At 54.7% G+C, this 15505-nt stretch overlaps 4 protein-coding genes across 4 annotated transcripts; 2 read left to right on the forward strand and 2 right to left on the reverse strand.

Moving 5' to 3' along the window:
* Positions 1-348: 348 nt before the first annotated feature.
* Positions 349-2361, reverse strand: NCS57_00405200 (PHD domain-containing protein; the record flags this gene model as incomplete). Its single annotated transcript, XM_053054027.1, has 3 exons — positions 349-1007; positions 1056-1636; positions 1808-2361. The coding sequence occupies 3 exons, from the start codon at positions 2359-2361 to the stop codon at positions 349-351; spliced, it is 1794 nt and encodes a 597-aa protein (XP_052916187.1).
* A 1959-nt stretch (positions 2362-4320) lies between these two features.
* On the forward strand, positions 4321-6329 carry NCS57_00405300 (uncharacterized protein; the record flags this gene model as incomplete). The annotated part of the gene is made up of 3 exons (XM_053054028.1): positions 4321-5107; positions 5476-5661; positions 5713-6329. The coding sequence occupies 3 exons, from the start codon at positions 4321-4323 to the stop codon at positions 6327-6329; spliced, it is 1590 nt and encodes a 529-aa protein (XP_052916188.1).
* A 1494-nt stretch (positions 6330-7823) lies between these two features.
* On the forward strand, positions 7824-12491 carry NCS57_00405400 (uncharacterized protein; the record flags this gene model as incomplete). Its single annotated transcript, XM_053054029.1, has 1 exon — positions 7824-12491. One exon carries the CDS (start codon positions 7824-7826, stop codon positions 12489-12491), a length of 4668 nt encoding a protein of 1555 aa, XP_052916189.1.
* Positions 12492-13494: 1003 nt separating this feature from the next.
* NCS57_00405500 (uncharacterized protein) lies at positions 13495-15129 on the reverse strand (the record flags this gene model as incomplete). The annotated part of the gene is made up of 3 exons (XM_053054030.1): positions 13495-14697; positions 14760-14950; positions 15009-15129. 3 exons carry the CDS (start codon positions 15127-15129, stop codon positions 13495-13497), a joined length of 1515 nt encoding a protein of 504 aa, XP_052916190.1.
* Between the last annotated feature and the right edge of the window lie 376 nt (positions 15130-15505).

A 15505-nucleotide genomic window follows, 5' to 3' on the forward strand; every position in this document is an offset into this window, starting at 1 on the left:
TATCCATCCCTCCGAGATTCATGCTTCTCCCATAATAATGCTGCGCCATTGCAGCTTTGTAAGACGCCAATGGCAAACTCTTTCAACCAGGCATACTGGGGTATAAGAAAAGAGCCGGAACACCAAAGAGTCCAGACCTCGTGGTTGGTTCCGGATAAAAGACGAACGAGAAACCGTAACTAATGAGCGATGAAAGATAACCGCATCCCTGCATCTTGCCTTGATGCTTCGTGACGCCCCTTGATGCACCCAACCGTGAACTCCAAAAATATTCAAGAAACCATGACCGCCCATCATTGTCACCGCCTAGCATAGCAGGGTGCTGTCGAAACCCGATGCTGTATGTGCTTAGGTGTACTGGCTCTGCCACTTGACCATATCCCGTGTTAGAACGTCCATCATCTCCATACAGTTCAGATCTTTGAAATCCTTGTCGTGAGAAGACTCCCTGGTCGATCCGTTCTCCACTGCCATGGACTGGTTCTCGGGTTTGCCAGCTACTTGTGGGACAGGAGTCTTCTGGGGTGAAACCTGTCCGCTGCTTGCGGCCCCGTTGGGCACTGGAATGGCTTCTGCCGCGAGGTCTACCTGGGTCCGCGAGATAAAGTCCATGATGGCGCCGACACGTCGCTTCATATCCATCATGCTCAACTTATGATGTGGGGCCGCCTTTGATTTTCCATGTCGGTGGTGCTCGTTGGTCACCTTGGAATGGCCTGTTGTTGAGTCGTCCCCATTCTTCTGAATGTCTCGCGACATTGACCGTGCCGGAGATTCGCCATCCGCGTCACGGTCTCTAGTATACTGGTTTCTGCCCTTGCCCTTCTTGTGAGTATTTCTGCCACCTCGTTTATGGGTATTCGTGGTCGGAGGGTGGCTCGCGGGTGGAGTGTCAGGGACTGGCTGAACCGGAGGAGCTGGAGTCTCGGTCACAATTGGAGTCTCAATGCTCTTTGCCGCAGGCGGTTTGACCGGGGCGACAGGCGTCTCGTCAGAAGGGTCCGAATCTACCAAAAGTTAGCAATCGAATATAGTCTCAGACAGGCTCAACTTACCCTCTCCGCGGCGCCTTTCTGCGCGTCCTTTGCGCTTATCCGCTGCCTCTTGCCTCTGACGTTCTTTGTCTTCTTTTTCCGTCTTTGCTTTTTGGGTCTTGTTATTTCGAGCCTTTTTTGCGCCACTGCGAGTGCTCGACTCTTCATCTGACTCTTCACGACTGGTGGCCTCGACAGGTTGAGCAGGAGGCGAAGCGGAGCGAGAACTGGTTCGCTGTCTCTTGACATTCGTGTGGCTTCTCGTTGCCGTCAGCTTATCATCCCGAGGCTGGGTATGAAGGGCGACTGACTCTTCACTGTCACTCCGCCCCCGCTTGGCTCTCCTGGTCAAGGCCTCTGGCGCATCATGAGGAGCATCTTCCTTGCTTGCCTCAATGGCGCGAAGGAGTTGTTCATCTTCGTAGGCTCGGTCGCGGCTGTTCATTGTAGATCGGCGCTTCGACGTCTGCGAAGCAGAGGTAGGGCGTGAGTTTTTGCCTGTCCCGTTCTTTGGGGAGCGAGTTCCCTCCTTGGCAATCGAGGCAGCCCGCGACGTGGCCCGCGATGGGCGATTGAGAGGAACATATTTCGAGTATTTTTGTCTGTCAAGCAGAGGATATTAGCATTCGGGCAAAATCAACGCTGGCGTGTGAACTTTGCAGTGGGCCAAGAGCGAAAGAGGCCGACGGTGAGTCGAAAAAAGTCGACCACAGCCATTCGGACGAATTTCGAGATGGCCAGTTCGCATTAAATCGAGACAGAAACTGACGTACCCGTTGCTTGCAGTATGGATTTTATGTAGGTCTTTGCGACATTGCTCGCAGAAATATTCTTCGGGAGAGCTTTCGGCACTGAAAATGCCTACGCAGGCACCGTGCTGCCAGACTTTGCAAACGTCGCATTGAACGAAGAAGCCGGTAACATCTTCAGTGAACTCAATGGAGGCGAAAAAGTCGGCGTCGGGTCCCTCGACAGGAGGGCGGCCCGGGTAGTCCTCAGAATCGCAGATGCAGCGGACAGCCTCATCTTCCTCCTCCTGGAGGTCGTCGCTTCCATTTGCCATGTCAAAATTGTCAGGCCTGGAAGCCTTTTCGGTATCGTCGTCGTGGTTACGTTTTCGCCGGCGACCGAGAAGGGTGTCGTCGAGATCCTCAAAGGGCTCCGACGACAATGAGGCGCTAGGCGTGGACTTGGTGGAGGAGGGCTTGACGACGGATCTCGTGTTCCGTTCGGCTCGGCCAGAGGTGCTCGATGAGACAGATGATTGCTGGGATTGTGAATTGGTCGCGCGGGCTCTCGATGACCGTCGCGGCGAGGGAGGTGCCATGAGTGAGTCGGGTCACCGAGGTGGGGAGAGGAAAAGAGAAGGAGACGTGAGACGTGAGGAGGAGGACGAGACCCAAGGTCCGGTAGGCGAATATGGGCGCGTGTAACACTGCCGAGAGAAAGGATGTATAGTCAAAGCTGCTAAAAGAGTCGGGGAAAGGTAGGATCGCGAGAATTGGTGTGTGGTGCGGTAGCGATCAAGGCAGATGTGGGAGCTGGGCCGGAGACCAGCGTCGACGAGAGACTAGAAGGTCGAGGAGGAGCAGTCGAGTTGAAGACAAGATTGGCAAGCAAGCATGTCGTAGAGGAGTAAAGGCGAAGCAGTCATGACACGGAGGAACCGCAACAATGTGTGTATGGGCGAGAGGAGACGAGAGGAGAAGCTTGGTCCGGAGGAGGAGAACGGGAAGAGATGGACGGAAGCGTGGGAGAGCGAGCGAGCGGCATCCATCAGAGAGAGCGAGGGAAGGTGGGCGCGGGCCTTGAGTGGGCGCGGGCCTGGGTGGGCGAAGCGCGGCGTGGTGTCGCTTCAGAACAGAGCCGAACCACTGCAGCACCACGAAATTCGCCAGGTACCTGGAGGAGGTACCTCACAGGGGTCCTAGGGTCCATATCCGCACTGGGGGGCACGCGCCTTACAGGGAGCTTCAGCGCTGCCCATCCACTGTGCAGAAATTGTTTCGATTAGCTCGCCCGCGCTGCGAGGCGGGTAATGCCCGGTTGCAGTCCGATAGTCCGCCTTGCGCGGTTGATTTCCGCTGAATGGACCTCAGTGACATCAGGGAATCATTGATGTCGCAGTCAGCAAACTCTCGTCATGGAACTGCCATGTTGCTTATTTGATGACTCGCAGTTATGAAGATGGCAGAAAGAATAAAATTAAATAAAGCGTAGTGTATTTGAATTTATTCAAATATTTAAATTGCCAAAATCATAAACTAAACACAGTGCAAATCATCTAAGTCTCGATCATGGCCAGGGAGAGTGGTGGGCGAGGGGAGGGCGAGTGCCACCTTGACAGCACACCAGAGGGGGAATTCTGCTGACTAACCTAATAACCGCCCTCGGCCCTCGTTGCAACTCCTAGCCTCAGTGACGATTCGCACACTTGAATTACGGAAACCTCCAAGGTGCTGTCAGCTTTGCGCTGTCACGATCTACGTCACTTGCTCTCGGGGCCTCTATCTACGACCTGCTGTTTCATTTCGAGCCTCGTCTGCGCTTGCCCGAGGTGTCCCTCACCCTCCTGGGCCCCGTCCGCCCGTCAGTGACTGGGTAAGCCACCCGACCTTGAACGACCGACAGCAAGCCTGGCGACTATCGGCATAACCGCTGCGAGAGACCGTCGATGCTACAACCAGAGACATCACCAGTGCCAGCCAACGCTCGTCGTAGTCGCAGCTGCTCGGGCATGACATGCCTTGCATCGACGACCATGTTCTGACCCGCACACAGAACGCTTTAGAGCCCGACCGAACCAACTTACCCCCCCTTCGAGCTTTCCAGCGTCAACCAGCCTCGACGCCCGGCGTGCCTACCTACGACCTTGATACCCCTTCGAATTGTACGGTCGATCTTGAATAGTCGAGTCTTGTTTGTCGACGTATTTGTACAGATTGCTCCCTCCCGGGCTTGTTTGGGGAAACTTGTCGCTCCACCGTTCTTGGTTATACGGTTTGGGTCAGGGTTATTATACGATGTTTGCTGGGTACGCTTTCCGTTTGATTCCAACGCCGGCGAAGCCCGTCGCAATCCCCAGCTGGCCGTTGATTGATCACCCCGGACGGTTATCAAGCCTGGGATGCGGTCAGCGGTATCCCACATGTCCATATCCCCCACCATCTACCTCTCTGCTCCCATGTCCTCATTCGCTATATTCGTGACTGGTTTCGTCGGCATCATGGCGACATATCTGCTAACGCGAGCCTTTCGCTCTTCTCGTGCAGATCATAGCCCCAAAATGTCGCCAGATACTGTATCGTCGCTGTTCCCAGACCGACCGATTCGGCCGCTGCCGAAACGCCGGCTTAGAGAGAGGCTGTCTCCAGACGTTGCGGACTCAATAAAATACCCTCCGTCGACTCACGAAACCACCCCTCTCTTCTACTACCCCCCATACACTCTAAAAGATGAAGGAAGCCCGCCGAGGACCGGCTCCACGAGCCCAGTCGAGCAGGGACGCAGGACAGAGTCGGGGCGCAACTACACACCGCGGCGGAACGGCGTGGGGTTGTCAGACGGCGATGAGGAAGAGACTGCCTTGCAGAGCAGTCTTGCTACCAGATCACCTCCAGAGACCCTTACTCATCCTGCGCGTCGGCCGTCAAGGCCGGACCCGCCTCGACATCCAAATCCGCAGCCCCCTCCATCAACGACGTCGTCAGTAGACGGCTACGATTCATTCGAGAATACCAATAATAAGAAGAAGAGGAAGATCCCCTCCGCAGGGGACCCCACCCTCAACGGCACTCATGCGCTGAACAACGAGATAGGCTCTCTAGCCATATCTTCCAGCACGGCACACTCCCCGGCCGGCGAGCTCCATGGCGATAGGTCGTATGCCCATTCGGGTGCGTATCCAGGTTCGGGAACCTTTTCCACCAGCAACCAGGGAATATCGGGGCCAGGACGAGGCAGATTGGGGCGCTCCAGGAATGGAAGAAGTCCGCTGCGAGCGTTGCCCGAAGGTAACACCACGTGGGCTGGACGAGCATCCAAAACTGCACCAACCCAGTGGGCACCAGCCGGTGAGTCTTCTTTCATTATTGCTGATGCATTTTTCATTGTGCGCCTATGCATTCGCTCAGTGATGTATTGTTGCGGCTATCCGCCCTGTTATGTAGATTTGCCTATTCGGGCGAATCTCAGATAGACTCTATTCTCCTGCAGCGTTCTGCGCCAACCACGCATAACAAGCCGGCTGGAAACAGGTGGCGGCACGGAGCCATGCATAGTGCTTGACCAGCCAGCTCAACCGACCCAACCAATTTTTGCATGTTGCCTGCATGTTGTGAAGGCTCTTTCCTTCTTCTTCTTTACAACGAACCGAACCTAACATTGTCTTCTTTATCAACAACATCAAAACATTCATTCAGACGGCTAATTCCAGTCCTAGAACGCGAAGCTCGCGGTATCATCTCTAACGCTATTGCTGTCGCAAACGCTGAGAAGCAGCGTCCTCAACCACAAGAGAACGGGAGCTTACTTCAGCAATACTCTTCGGCAACGAAGACCACACCTGCCTCGACTCAATTCACCTTCACCTGCGATTCCCAAGTTCCTGGGACGGTTCGGTGGCCTGGTAAGTTTCAGGAGATCGGTAGCTGTAATGGCATACTAACTTGCAAACAAGGTCATTCGAGTAAGCATAGTATGTCGACTCAGACGACGCCAGGCATGTCGGCAGGGATGAACGGTAGCAACGGCTATCATCACGACGGTTCTTCCAAGGCAGCTAGTCGCGGATCAGGGAGTTCTCGTCGAAAGAGCAGACGCCGATTGGAAAAGGAGCTCGACATGGCTGCAAGGCACCGCCGTCGAATTGCTGCCGACAATTACTATCAAAACCCCCCAAAGGCGGAAGACATTTGGATTTGCGAGTTTTGCGAGTACGAACGAATCTTTGGCGAGCCACCAAGGGCACTGATTCAAAAATATGAAATCAAGGACCGACGGCATCGCCAGGAAGAGGCTGACCGTAAGCGTCTTCTCGAGAAGGCCAAGGCGAAAAGTCGAAAAGGCAGGAAGAATGCGAAGGCACCCGCGAGAGGACAAACAACAAACCAGAACACTCCTCCAGAGCCAGAGCCAGAGCACGCAGACCCTGACGCCCCTCCTATGAACACGGGCAACGGACATTCCACGCAGTCCGAGGACGACTACGTGGACGGGCTTGATGATCACTACTCGGATGCAACTGGGCATCATTTGCATCGGGGGGATCCGGGCATACCGGCGGGTGCAACCTAGGAGCCGTCGAATGATATGAGAGTCGAGGCAGACCAGCCGATTAAATATTGGCTTGCTGTTGCTTTCAGATTTCTCATTGGACGACCTGATAGCTAAGGATCGAGAGCCACTCGGTGAGGAGGAGGCTCTAGGAAGCGACCTTTGTTTACCTAGTTGGGTTTTGAACACGGGAAGTTGGCAGTGTGTTGTGTTTTTGCACTAAGACGACACGACGACTGTCACTGCAGCATGGATATGTAACGGCGGGAAGAACAGTCAGCGTTAAACATATCATATCATAGCTGTCCTAGTGTAGCGCAACCCAATTCACGACCACTCTCAGATATTTGCCCCAGTAGAGTTGAAAAGTTGTTTGCAGTGAGGTGACGGGAAGTCAAGTTCCATTGAAGCGGCTCGAAATTAGACGAGTCTAGGACTGACGTCAGGGCGGGCCAGCTAGCAGAGCCGGGGCTAATTATAAGCGTTCTGACAGGCAGAGCAGCCGCTCAGCTGGAGAGTGGGCAAGCAGACATTTCGAGATTGAGCTGACACCGGAAGAGATGGACCCCAGATGGATAAAAAGGCCGAGAAGTAGATCTCGGCAGATGGAGAACCTATGGCTTGGTTTGCCGTTTGTCAGGAGAGATGAGCCTGAATGGGAACTGATCTACAAGTAGCTTGCATGGACCGGATGTGTGGAAACAGGGTGGGTGAGCTGCACATGATGGAAGCTGAGCTGAGGGCTGTGACCGGTAAGAGTGCAGTACAGCGAAAACACTTGTCCAGCTCTGCTTACACAGCCGTTGGCTTCTGTACTGTATCCGTAGTGTCAACGGCATCAGCCGTTCATCCTCCCAATCATCAGGACCCTTGACGTCCATGTTTGATGCGAGCATGACGACTCAATTAAAGCAAAGCCCTGGCTGGCCCAGCCGGAACAAAAGCTGCAGTGGGGTCCCTCCTGTTAACCTCAAATTGGGTTAGCGCGGCTAGCGTGTCGAGCTGGGCCTAGTGGCTTGATACCTTTCGTCATCAGTTCTCCGTTCTCATCTTGGATCAATTCCAAGAATCCTCAATCTTCCTCTTTTTTAAGTGTACGGCCCTGGCCCGCCCTCTACTGCTCCCGACACTCTAATCATCACATTCCAGAGCCATCATTTCTTATTTTCCCGTCCTCCTGGATTCTCATGCCCGCCGCCTGTTGAGATCTGCTGGCGTCCGCGCCGCTTTTGACCTAGCCCGCCATGTTTGGAGGTTCGAGGAGACATCGCCCTCCCACCCAGGTGAGAGACAACCATTTCGAGGCGCTTCTGCAAAGCCGGTTTTGGCTTTTAACTTTAGTGCGCGAGTGCGCCAGGCCGATGCGATGCAATGACACGCCGCCATCCGGTCCATTTGACAGATACTTGTGCGCTTGCGTCGGTGGCCTTGATATTTGCTGATGGGCCCTTTTGCGACGACTTTCATCTCTCCCTCTTCTCATCCTATCGCAACCTCACCCCAGGCCCTGCTAACATGGCCGTTCCATCCAAGCCCTTGACCAAGGAGACAGCCAATCCTAATGCTGCGACGGCCGCTGCCTCGGCCTTTATGCGACGCGAGCCATCCGTATCCCTTTCATCCGCTGCTGCCGCTGCCGCCCTCAAAGCTCGACCAGCAACACCCACCAATGTATCTCAGGTTCAGTCGAAGCGCGCTATGCGCAGGAGCGCATCAGTTTCATCCACCGGGAGTCGGGATAGGGGGAGACGGGAACTCCAGAGGACCCCAAGTCAAAGTTCCATGACTGAACGCACCTTTCGATCACCATCGCCGTCGCCCGCGCGCGGCGCTCCTCCCAACACCCACGACGTACCTCCCGTACCCAAGATCCCGAACCATGAGCATCTCAAGACTGAGTCGAAGCCCACAACTCACAAGCGAGCCATGAGCTTGCAGGTCCAGCCCTTTCAGACGGCCAGTCAGAAGATGAAGGATGGACAAGGTTCATGGTTTGGGGCACCAACATCTGGAGACATGTCCAATGTGCGCCGGGCAGCTGTCGCTGATAAGAGGGCATCTGTCGATTTGCGACCCAGCAGTCCGAGTTCTATCAACTTCTCTTATCCCCGTTCCATGCTGGAGCCCTCGGCTGCATCTGACAATGCCATGGTATATGATCCCAACTCGAGGAGGATGGTCCCCCGAGCAGAACTCCTCCTAGTGGAACAGCGCGTCAGGAATGCATCCGAGAAACCAGCCCGACGGCATAAACACGAGGGATCAAGAAGCGGTACTCACCTGTCCAAGGGAACTGTCGGAAGGATAAAAGGAACCGCTGTCGAACCCGCTGCCCCGCCGCCTACTGTCACCAAGACTACACAAACCCCTACGGACATTTACTCTACGGTTACGCAAGAACAGACCCCAGAGCCGAAGCAAGCCCCACAGCCGCAACCAGAGCCAGAACCCGAGTCTGAGTCCGAACTCGAATCCGACCTCGAGTCCGAACCGGAGGTGAAGGCCGAAACTAAATCGGATTTGTCGAGACAACAAACCCTTGTCGAATCAGAGTCGGAGTTGGAATCGGATGTTGAGGAACCAGTCGAACCCAAGTCTATCAGGGCGGAGCGGATTGAATCAAGTCCGGCCGCCGTGGTTTTACCCGAGGCATCGGTCAGAAAACGACCTTCTGTGGTTCACGAGGTTTCTGACGAAGAGGAAGAACCCGAGCCTCAACCTCAACCACAACCTCAGTCTGCAAAACAACCCACCCCGCAACATCGTCCAACAGATATTATCGATGCAGTACCGGTCAAGTCCTCCCAGCCGTCTCAGCTCGAGCCTAGTAAGAAGGAACAACAGGAGCAAGTCCAGCCGGCCAGTATCCCAGCTCCGATTGAAAAGCCGAATGGAAGCATTCGTCGGACGCGAGTGCACTCAGAGAGCCCTGCACGCAGCCCTGGCCGGACTACGCACTTTGCGCCAACGACCGATCAATTACTCGTTAGACACGAACCCCCTCCCCGATCTGTGTCGCCTCGGAAGTCTGCACTCAAGCATTCAAGTCCAACGAGAGATGCCTCCCCTTCAGAGGACGGCTCAGAAGCCTCAAATGCTCTCTCGGGCTTAGTCAACCAAGACGATGGACTTTCCCGAAGGAGGAGCGTCAGGGTAAGCTTTGACGATCAGAATACGATGGTAGTGGGAGAGTCTGCAGAACCCTCTGAACCTGAGCCATCCCAAATACCCAGCCCTCAGGCAAAGAAACCCTGGCACAACATCATTGGAAGATATAAGCGAGACTCGATTTCTTTGGATGACGATGAAAAGATGACTCCCAGACCGGCGCTGCCCTCGTTTGGTAGCATTCGCGAAAAGAAGGCGAGAGAGCCAGAAGAGCGACCTCTAGTCCGTCCCCTGGAAAGATCACTCTCTCCGCCAGTGGCTTCGCCTTACTCTCCGGCCAACAATCGACCTATAGAGCTGGAACAGTCGAGTGATCATGCTATCGGGTCAGTTCTAGCGCGCGAACAGTCTTCTCGGAACGAAGCCAACATTTCCAAATACAGGGAGCCATTACCTCCGGTAGTGACATCTGTCGAGAGCAGCGGATACATCAGCAACAGCGACTTGAGCTCTGATGATGAATCTGAACCCGAGACGCACACTCAAGCGAAGCCTTCTAGCGAGCCCGTTCCCGAGATACAAACAACTGCCAAAGGTGTTTCGAAACAGCCTGATGTCGACTCCGATGACAACTCAACACCCAGTGACTACGTGCCGACGATATCGATTACGCAACCCAGTCCTCGCATTCCAGACGAAAGCCGACAAGACTCACCACAAGACTTTTTCGACGTCCCAGGCGGATTTCCTGATGAAGTCAAAGGTGGATCAGGTGGTTTGGAAATATCCGATGCCATCGAGAATGCTTCTTCAGCCACCAAACCCACCAAAACAGTTGTCAAGCCAGCACCGATTACGCCTCAACGGTCATTTGAGTCGACCACGATGTCTCCTCCCAGTCCCCAGATGCACGACATTCAGGAAGAGTCGGAAGAATCAGATGGGAGCAGCATCTATAGCGACGCATATGAAGATCTCTCTGATATGGAGGGTGATGGCTTCATGTCCCTGAATGCTGTTGTCGAAAGCCCCATCGAGCCGACGCTCCCTAAAAAGGTATTTGAGAAGGCCATTGCGAAATCCAAGGAGGCCGATGCCTCTCTGGAAGCCACGACGAAGAAGGATGCAACGCAGAAGCCCTTGGAGACGCCCAATGACTGGGAGAATGCCAAGGCCTACTGGAGGAGCCTGAGTGCCAGCGAGAGACGCCAGCTTGAAAAGGAGGCTATGGAAGATTCCGATGAGGAGGCCGCTCCTGTAGAGGTGGTACAGCCCGTGAAGCCGAAGCAGAAGAAGCAAAAGAAGCAAAAGGCAGTGGAGAAGCCACAGGAATCACCCACAAAAACCTCATCATCAGAACATCGAGATCCGAATCGAGTCTACCAGATCTCACCTGGCACCACCTGGCCCCGTGACGAGGTTGAGGAGCCTCGAGTCAAGGCCGAGGCAAAGGAAGCATCCAAGCCAGCAGGAGGATCAAAGCTTCGAAAGTCTATGAGAGGCCATGAAGCTGCAGTGATTGAGCAGTCATCACCGCCGCACAGTACCAGCATGCGCAAATCTATGAGATCTGGCACTGCCTCTACACCAAGCCCTCAGGAAGGCCACTTTCGCAAGTCTCTTCGCCCAGAACCAGAGGCTACCGCAGCCGCTGGTACTGGCATGAGAAAGTCGCTCCGAGCCAATGGTTCCCCTGCCAGCGTACAAAAGTCTTCCCCTGCTCTGAGAAAAGACTCTCGACCTGCCTCTTATCAGCCGGCAGCCACGACAGAGCCAGTCCAGACACATCGCCGACACCACTCGGAGGAGAGAGTTCCTATCACGAAGCCAAGCTTGAGACGACGGGGCTCTGACTCTAGCGAGAGCAGCTTTCGACGTGCTCGGGTTGGAGGTGGGGAAGGCATGGGCTTTCGCAGAACCATGAGAGGAAGCCTACGAGAGACACCAGCCCCTGCGTCCGATGGCGGCAGGGGTAGTGGTCGATTCAGTCTGCGGTCCTTGTCACCGGCTGGATCAGCTTTCCGTCGCAACTCTAACACGAGTTCTCCGCCTCCCATGGTCATGGGCGGCCGTATGCGTCACTCATTGCGCGGTGACTCCAGCGACGCCAGCTCATCTCGCATGCGTGTGTCGGGCTTCGGCCGCAAGGGCAAGAAGGCTCGGGGCGGTAGCCGTTTCGATGACTCGAGCGACGAAGACGATGCGCGTCCAGCCTTCAGCAGTCGCTTTGTGGACTCGAGTGAGGATGAGGGTACTCCCACGCCGCGGCCGAAGCAGAAGCGAGCTCCTAGAACGATGCGTAACCAGGCCTCAAGCAATGCAGCTGCAGTCGCCATGGGAGTGACTCCCTCTCACGTGGAAGACGAGGATTCGCCTGACCTTCCAGATAGTGATGACGAGCCAGAGCAGCCCCAACCAACCGTAACCTCCAACGGGACCACAAGTATGAGTCCTCGTACGGCTTCCACGCTGAAGCGGAGTGGTTCTGGACGAGAGAGCCTGGGGGCCTTGCCTCCTGTGCAGACCGCCGGTGATGTTTCCATGGGCCCTCGACCAAGCCACAAGCGCCGAGGCAGCTTCATGTCATCGATCCTCCGGCGCAAGAAGGATCCTTCTGACAAGATCTCCCGCAACCTCAGCGAGAGTGCTTCACGGAGAGACACTCGTCTAGAGCGCAGCACTGAAGAGCTCGCCGTCATCCGTAGCAACAGCGGCAGCCACCCACACAACGCGCGCCTCCAGAAGCGTGGAGCCAACTGGCCGCTCCAGGACGGCCACCACACCCATGAGGAGGAAGACCGTTTCGACGATGGCTCTCAAAACACTTACGTCGTCGACGAGGAGAGACGGCCGTCCACCGCCGGCGGGCCCGGCCCATCCCCGACCTCTCCAACCGTCAAGACAGGCTTCCTCAAGCGCCGCAGCACCTCTCACAGCGCTATTGGCGCTACCCATAATGCTCCCCCGGCCTCTGTCGACGGGCAAAGCCACGGCATCCCCGAAGGCTCAGAGACTGGGACCCCGAGGAAGAAGAAGTTTGGCACCCTACGCAAGATGTTTAGGCTGGACGACTAAACACACACATACCCCCTTTTCCCCTCCCATTCTTTAATCAATACCGATTATCGATACGACGACATCATGTAATTCATTATTCGCTAGCCCGCAGAATACTCGCTCACTTATTATTCTTCTTGGCCTTTCTTGTTATTTTATCAGTCTATGTATAACGGAGCTCACCTGGATGAGCTGGGCCCCTTGGATAAGGGTTGGTTGGTTGGAACACAAAAGCCCTTTCTGCGGTTCGAGCCAGAACCGATTTTCGTTTTTTACAGACACCGTCAAGAGTAACATCTACCTTGTCATATTCCCTCTATTTATATCATGTATACGCCTTGAGCACTAGACGCCATTAAATACGACATCGCTATCAACAAGCACCACTACTGTTTCATCACTTGTCCAGGTTCAGTCACCTTGATCTCTGTGCCTTTCATGTTTATGTCATGCCTGATTTAAAGGCCATCTTGTGATTCATCTATATTGGACCCGAACCAAAGTAGACCAACGTGTCCCCTGAACTTACTAAAGCATCACCATGTATCACCAGAACTCATTCGTTTAACAATGTTGCATCAATGGCACTTTTTTCCGTTCTATGTGGTATCAATCCCGTTTCCATTCCTTCCGGCCTGTATTCGCCAGCCTAAAAGCCGTTCTAGATCAGGACCAATGCAACTCCATCACAAACGCCTCGCCTCCATGATGCACCCGGCGAGTTCCAAGCCTATACCGCCAGCTCGTCCCCTCACGAGCATGGCCTCAGAAGAATGCTACCCGGTCCCCAAGCCAAATGCTGAGAAAACAAGACAATAAAAGAAGACATGTAATTTTGGTGCACCCGGACTCCACAGCAGTGCATGCGCAAACACCCATGGATGACTCCAACTAGTTGAAACATGATTATCAGAGAAGTCTAAGACTCCACTGTGAAATGGTGTACACAGCCGTAGCGAAACCGCCCGACATCGAGACATATACAGGGCATCTGGTGGTGTTTTCACGGATGAAAAAGGACCTAGCTTTTGGATCTCGGCTTGTTGCCACCACTTCGAGCCTTTTCACGCTCCAAAAGGAGCGTCAGCTGGCTTTTTGTGCGTCCCAGGGGAAGACTAGCCGATGTCGTAGGCTGGGTTGGTGTAAATCGGGCGTCGAGCACCGACGGTTTGGGTGGCACAACGGGGATCGTGTGGTGTTGAGGCGGTCTGTGGTCCACGAATCCAGTCACGGGTGACGATCCAAATCCGGACTGATCAAGAATCATGCCCGTGACGGCAACGTTTGACGTTGATGAGGTAGCCTCGGTAAAGAGACCCGGTGCTCGAAGGTTGTGCTGAGGTTTGGGTTGGTCATAACCGCCGTGAGAATGAGACCGGGACATCGAGGGAGCTAAATTGCTGCTGGATTTGTCGCTTTCAGGAGACCCAACGCCAAAATTTGACTTTGAGGAAGCCCCAGATCCCCTACGTGACCCATGGCTGGCGAGGTTGATGAGCGATCGGGCCTGTGGGAGCACACCTTTCTCACGGTGGATACTTCGCGGTCGGTCGTTTGGCGGTGACGACCGCACATTTTCCTTGGAGACCTCATTTCTGTAGGAAACCGGCCGAACGGGCACCATTGGCTGCTTTCCACGTGCTTTCTCGCTCATCACGGGATGCTCATGGGACACCCCGTGGCTATCTCCTGAAGCCGGGTGGTCATGTTCCAGGCCTGTGTTAACATTCGAAGGTACGGGCCGCGGAACTGGTGCATGCCGTATCCCATTTGAGGAACCAGAGCCCCCTTCTCGACTGCTAGACTCCACGGAGGTTGCTGTTAGTCTCTTTGGCGGCACCGTCTTTCTGTTTACGGCAGCCAACGAAGAAGCGAGCTTCTGGGCCGGGGGAATGGAAGTCTTCTTCTTCGGTGAAGAGACTACATATACGGGTGCCTCCGAAGCCGTGGCGGCTGTGCTCCCCGAAGAGGGGATCTCATCTTCATCGGCAGATTCATGGGGTGACACAAAGCGGGCAGTGGGCCGCGGCCCTGACGATGATGGGCCTCGGGCTTTTTTCAGGATCGGATGGGCAGGTGGCGGCTTTGACGCGCTGGAAGATAGCGTCCTCAACGCTGAGTCGGTGGATTTTGAATGGCGGGACCCCTGGGGCTGTGGGAGTGGCAGTGGGGGTGTTGCCTCTGCTTGGGCTGCTTCCAGAATCTGTTTGATCAGGGGTGGTATCTGAGCGTCCATGTCAGTAAGGCGAGGGGTTTTGGTGGGTATTAGTCCCCAGTGACACGTACATCAGGGCCCTCCCATCGATTCGGGGGCCCCTTGAGAGGGACGAAAGTCGGTCCAAGAGAGATATCCTCATAAAGCTTGGCCAGAGCGCTGCCCTTGAGAAACCTTCGGTCGCTTCCCCAGACATGCCACCAAAAGTTCTCGAGTCGGCAAGCTGTAGGGTCCTTGAGTTTCTTGTATGTTGTGGTATATACTGCGTTCAAGTTAGACAGTGTATAGAATACGAGACATATGCAGAAGGGCGGATATACCATGCCAATACTCCCAGACCTTGTCAGGGGGGACAACGGGAAAGTCGGCGACTTCTTTGTAGATGTTTTTCGTGTTAATGACAATGCCCTTGGGCAATATCATGGGCACACTCGAATCCATTGGCGAGGTTCGGGTATGCCGCTAGAGCCCAGTAGTTGTTGAGTAGCTTCTGCAGGAGCAGGTGAGAAATAAAGGCCGGATGGTCGTCTAGTCCGCAAAAGCTCCCCAACGGATCTTGGGCACAGAGTTTATTATCGGCGGCTGCACAAGCGGAGCATGGTCGCTGAAAGATGAATCTTGAGAGGCCGGCGCTTGAGTGAAAGTCCAGGTGATGAGTATTCAGTGAATGTGAGGGTAACTGAAAGTCGTGAAACCCATCCAAGGAGAAAAGAAAGACGTATGTTGCGGCTTGAACGAACGAACGAAGCCCTCCGAGTACTTGCTCAGCAGCAGAGTCGCGGTGAAGACGAAAAGGCGGGTTAAATAAAGCGAAGCA

The sequence above is a fragment of the Fusarium keratoplasticum genome, chromosome 3 (assembly GCF_025433545.1).
Source record: "Fusarium keratoplasticum isolate Fu6.1 chromosome 3, whole genome shotgun sequence".
Lineage (NCBI taxonomy): Eukaryota > Fungi > Ascomycota > Sordariomycetes > Hypocreales > Nectriaceae > Fusarium > Fusarium keratoplasticum.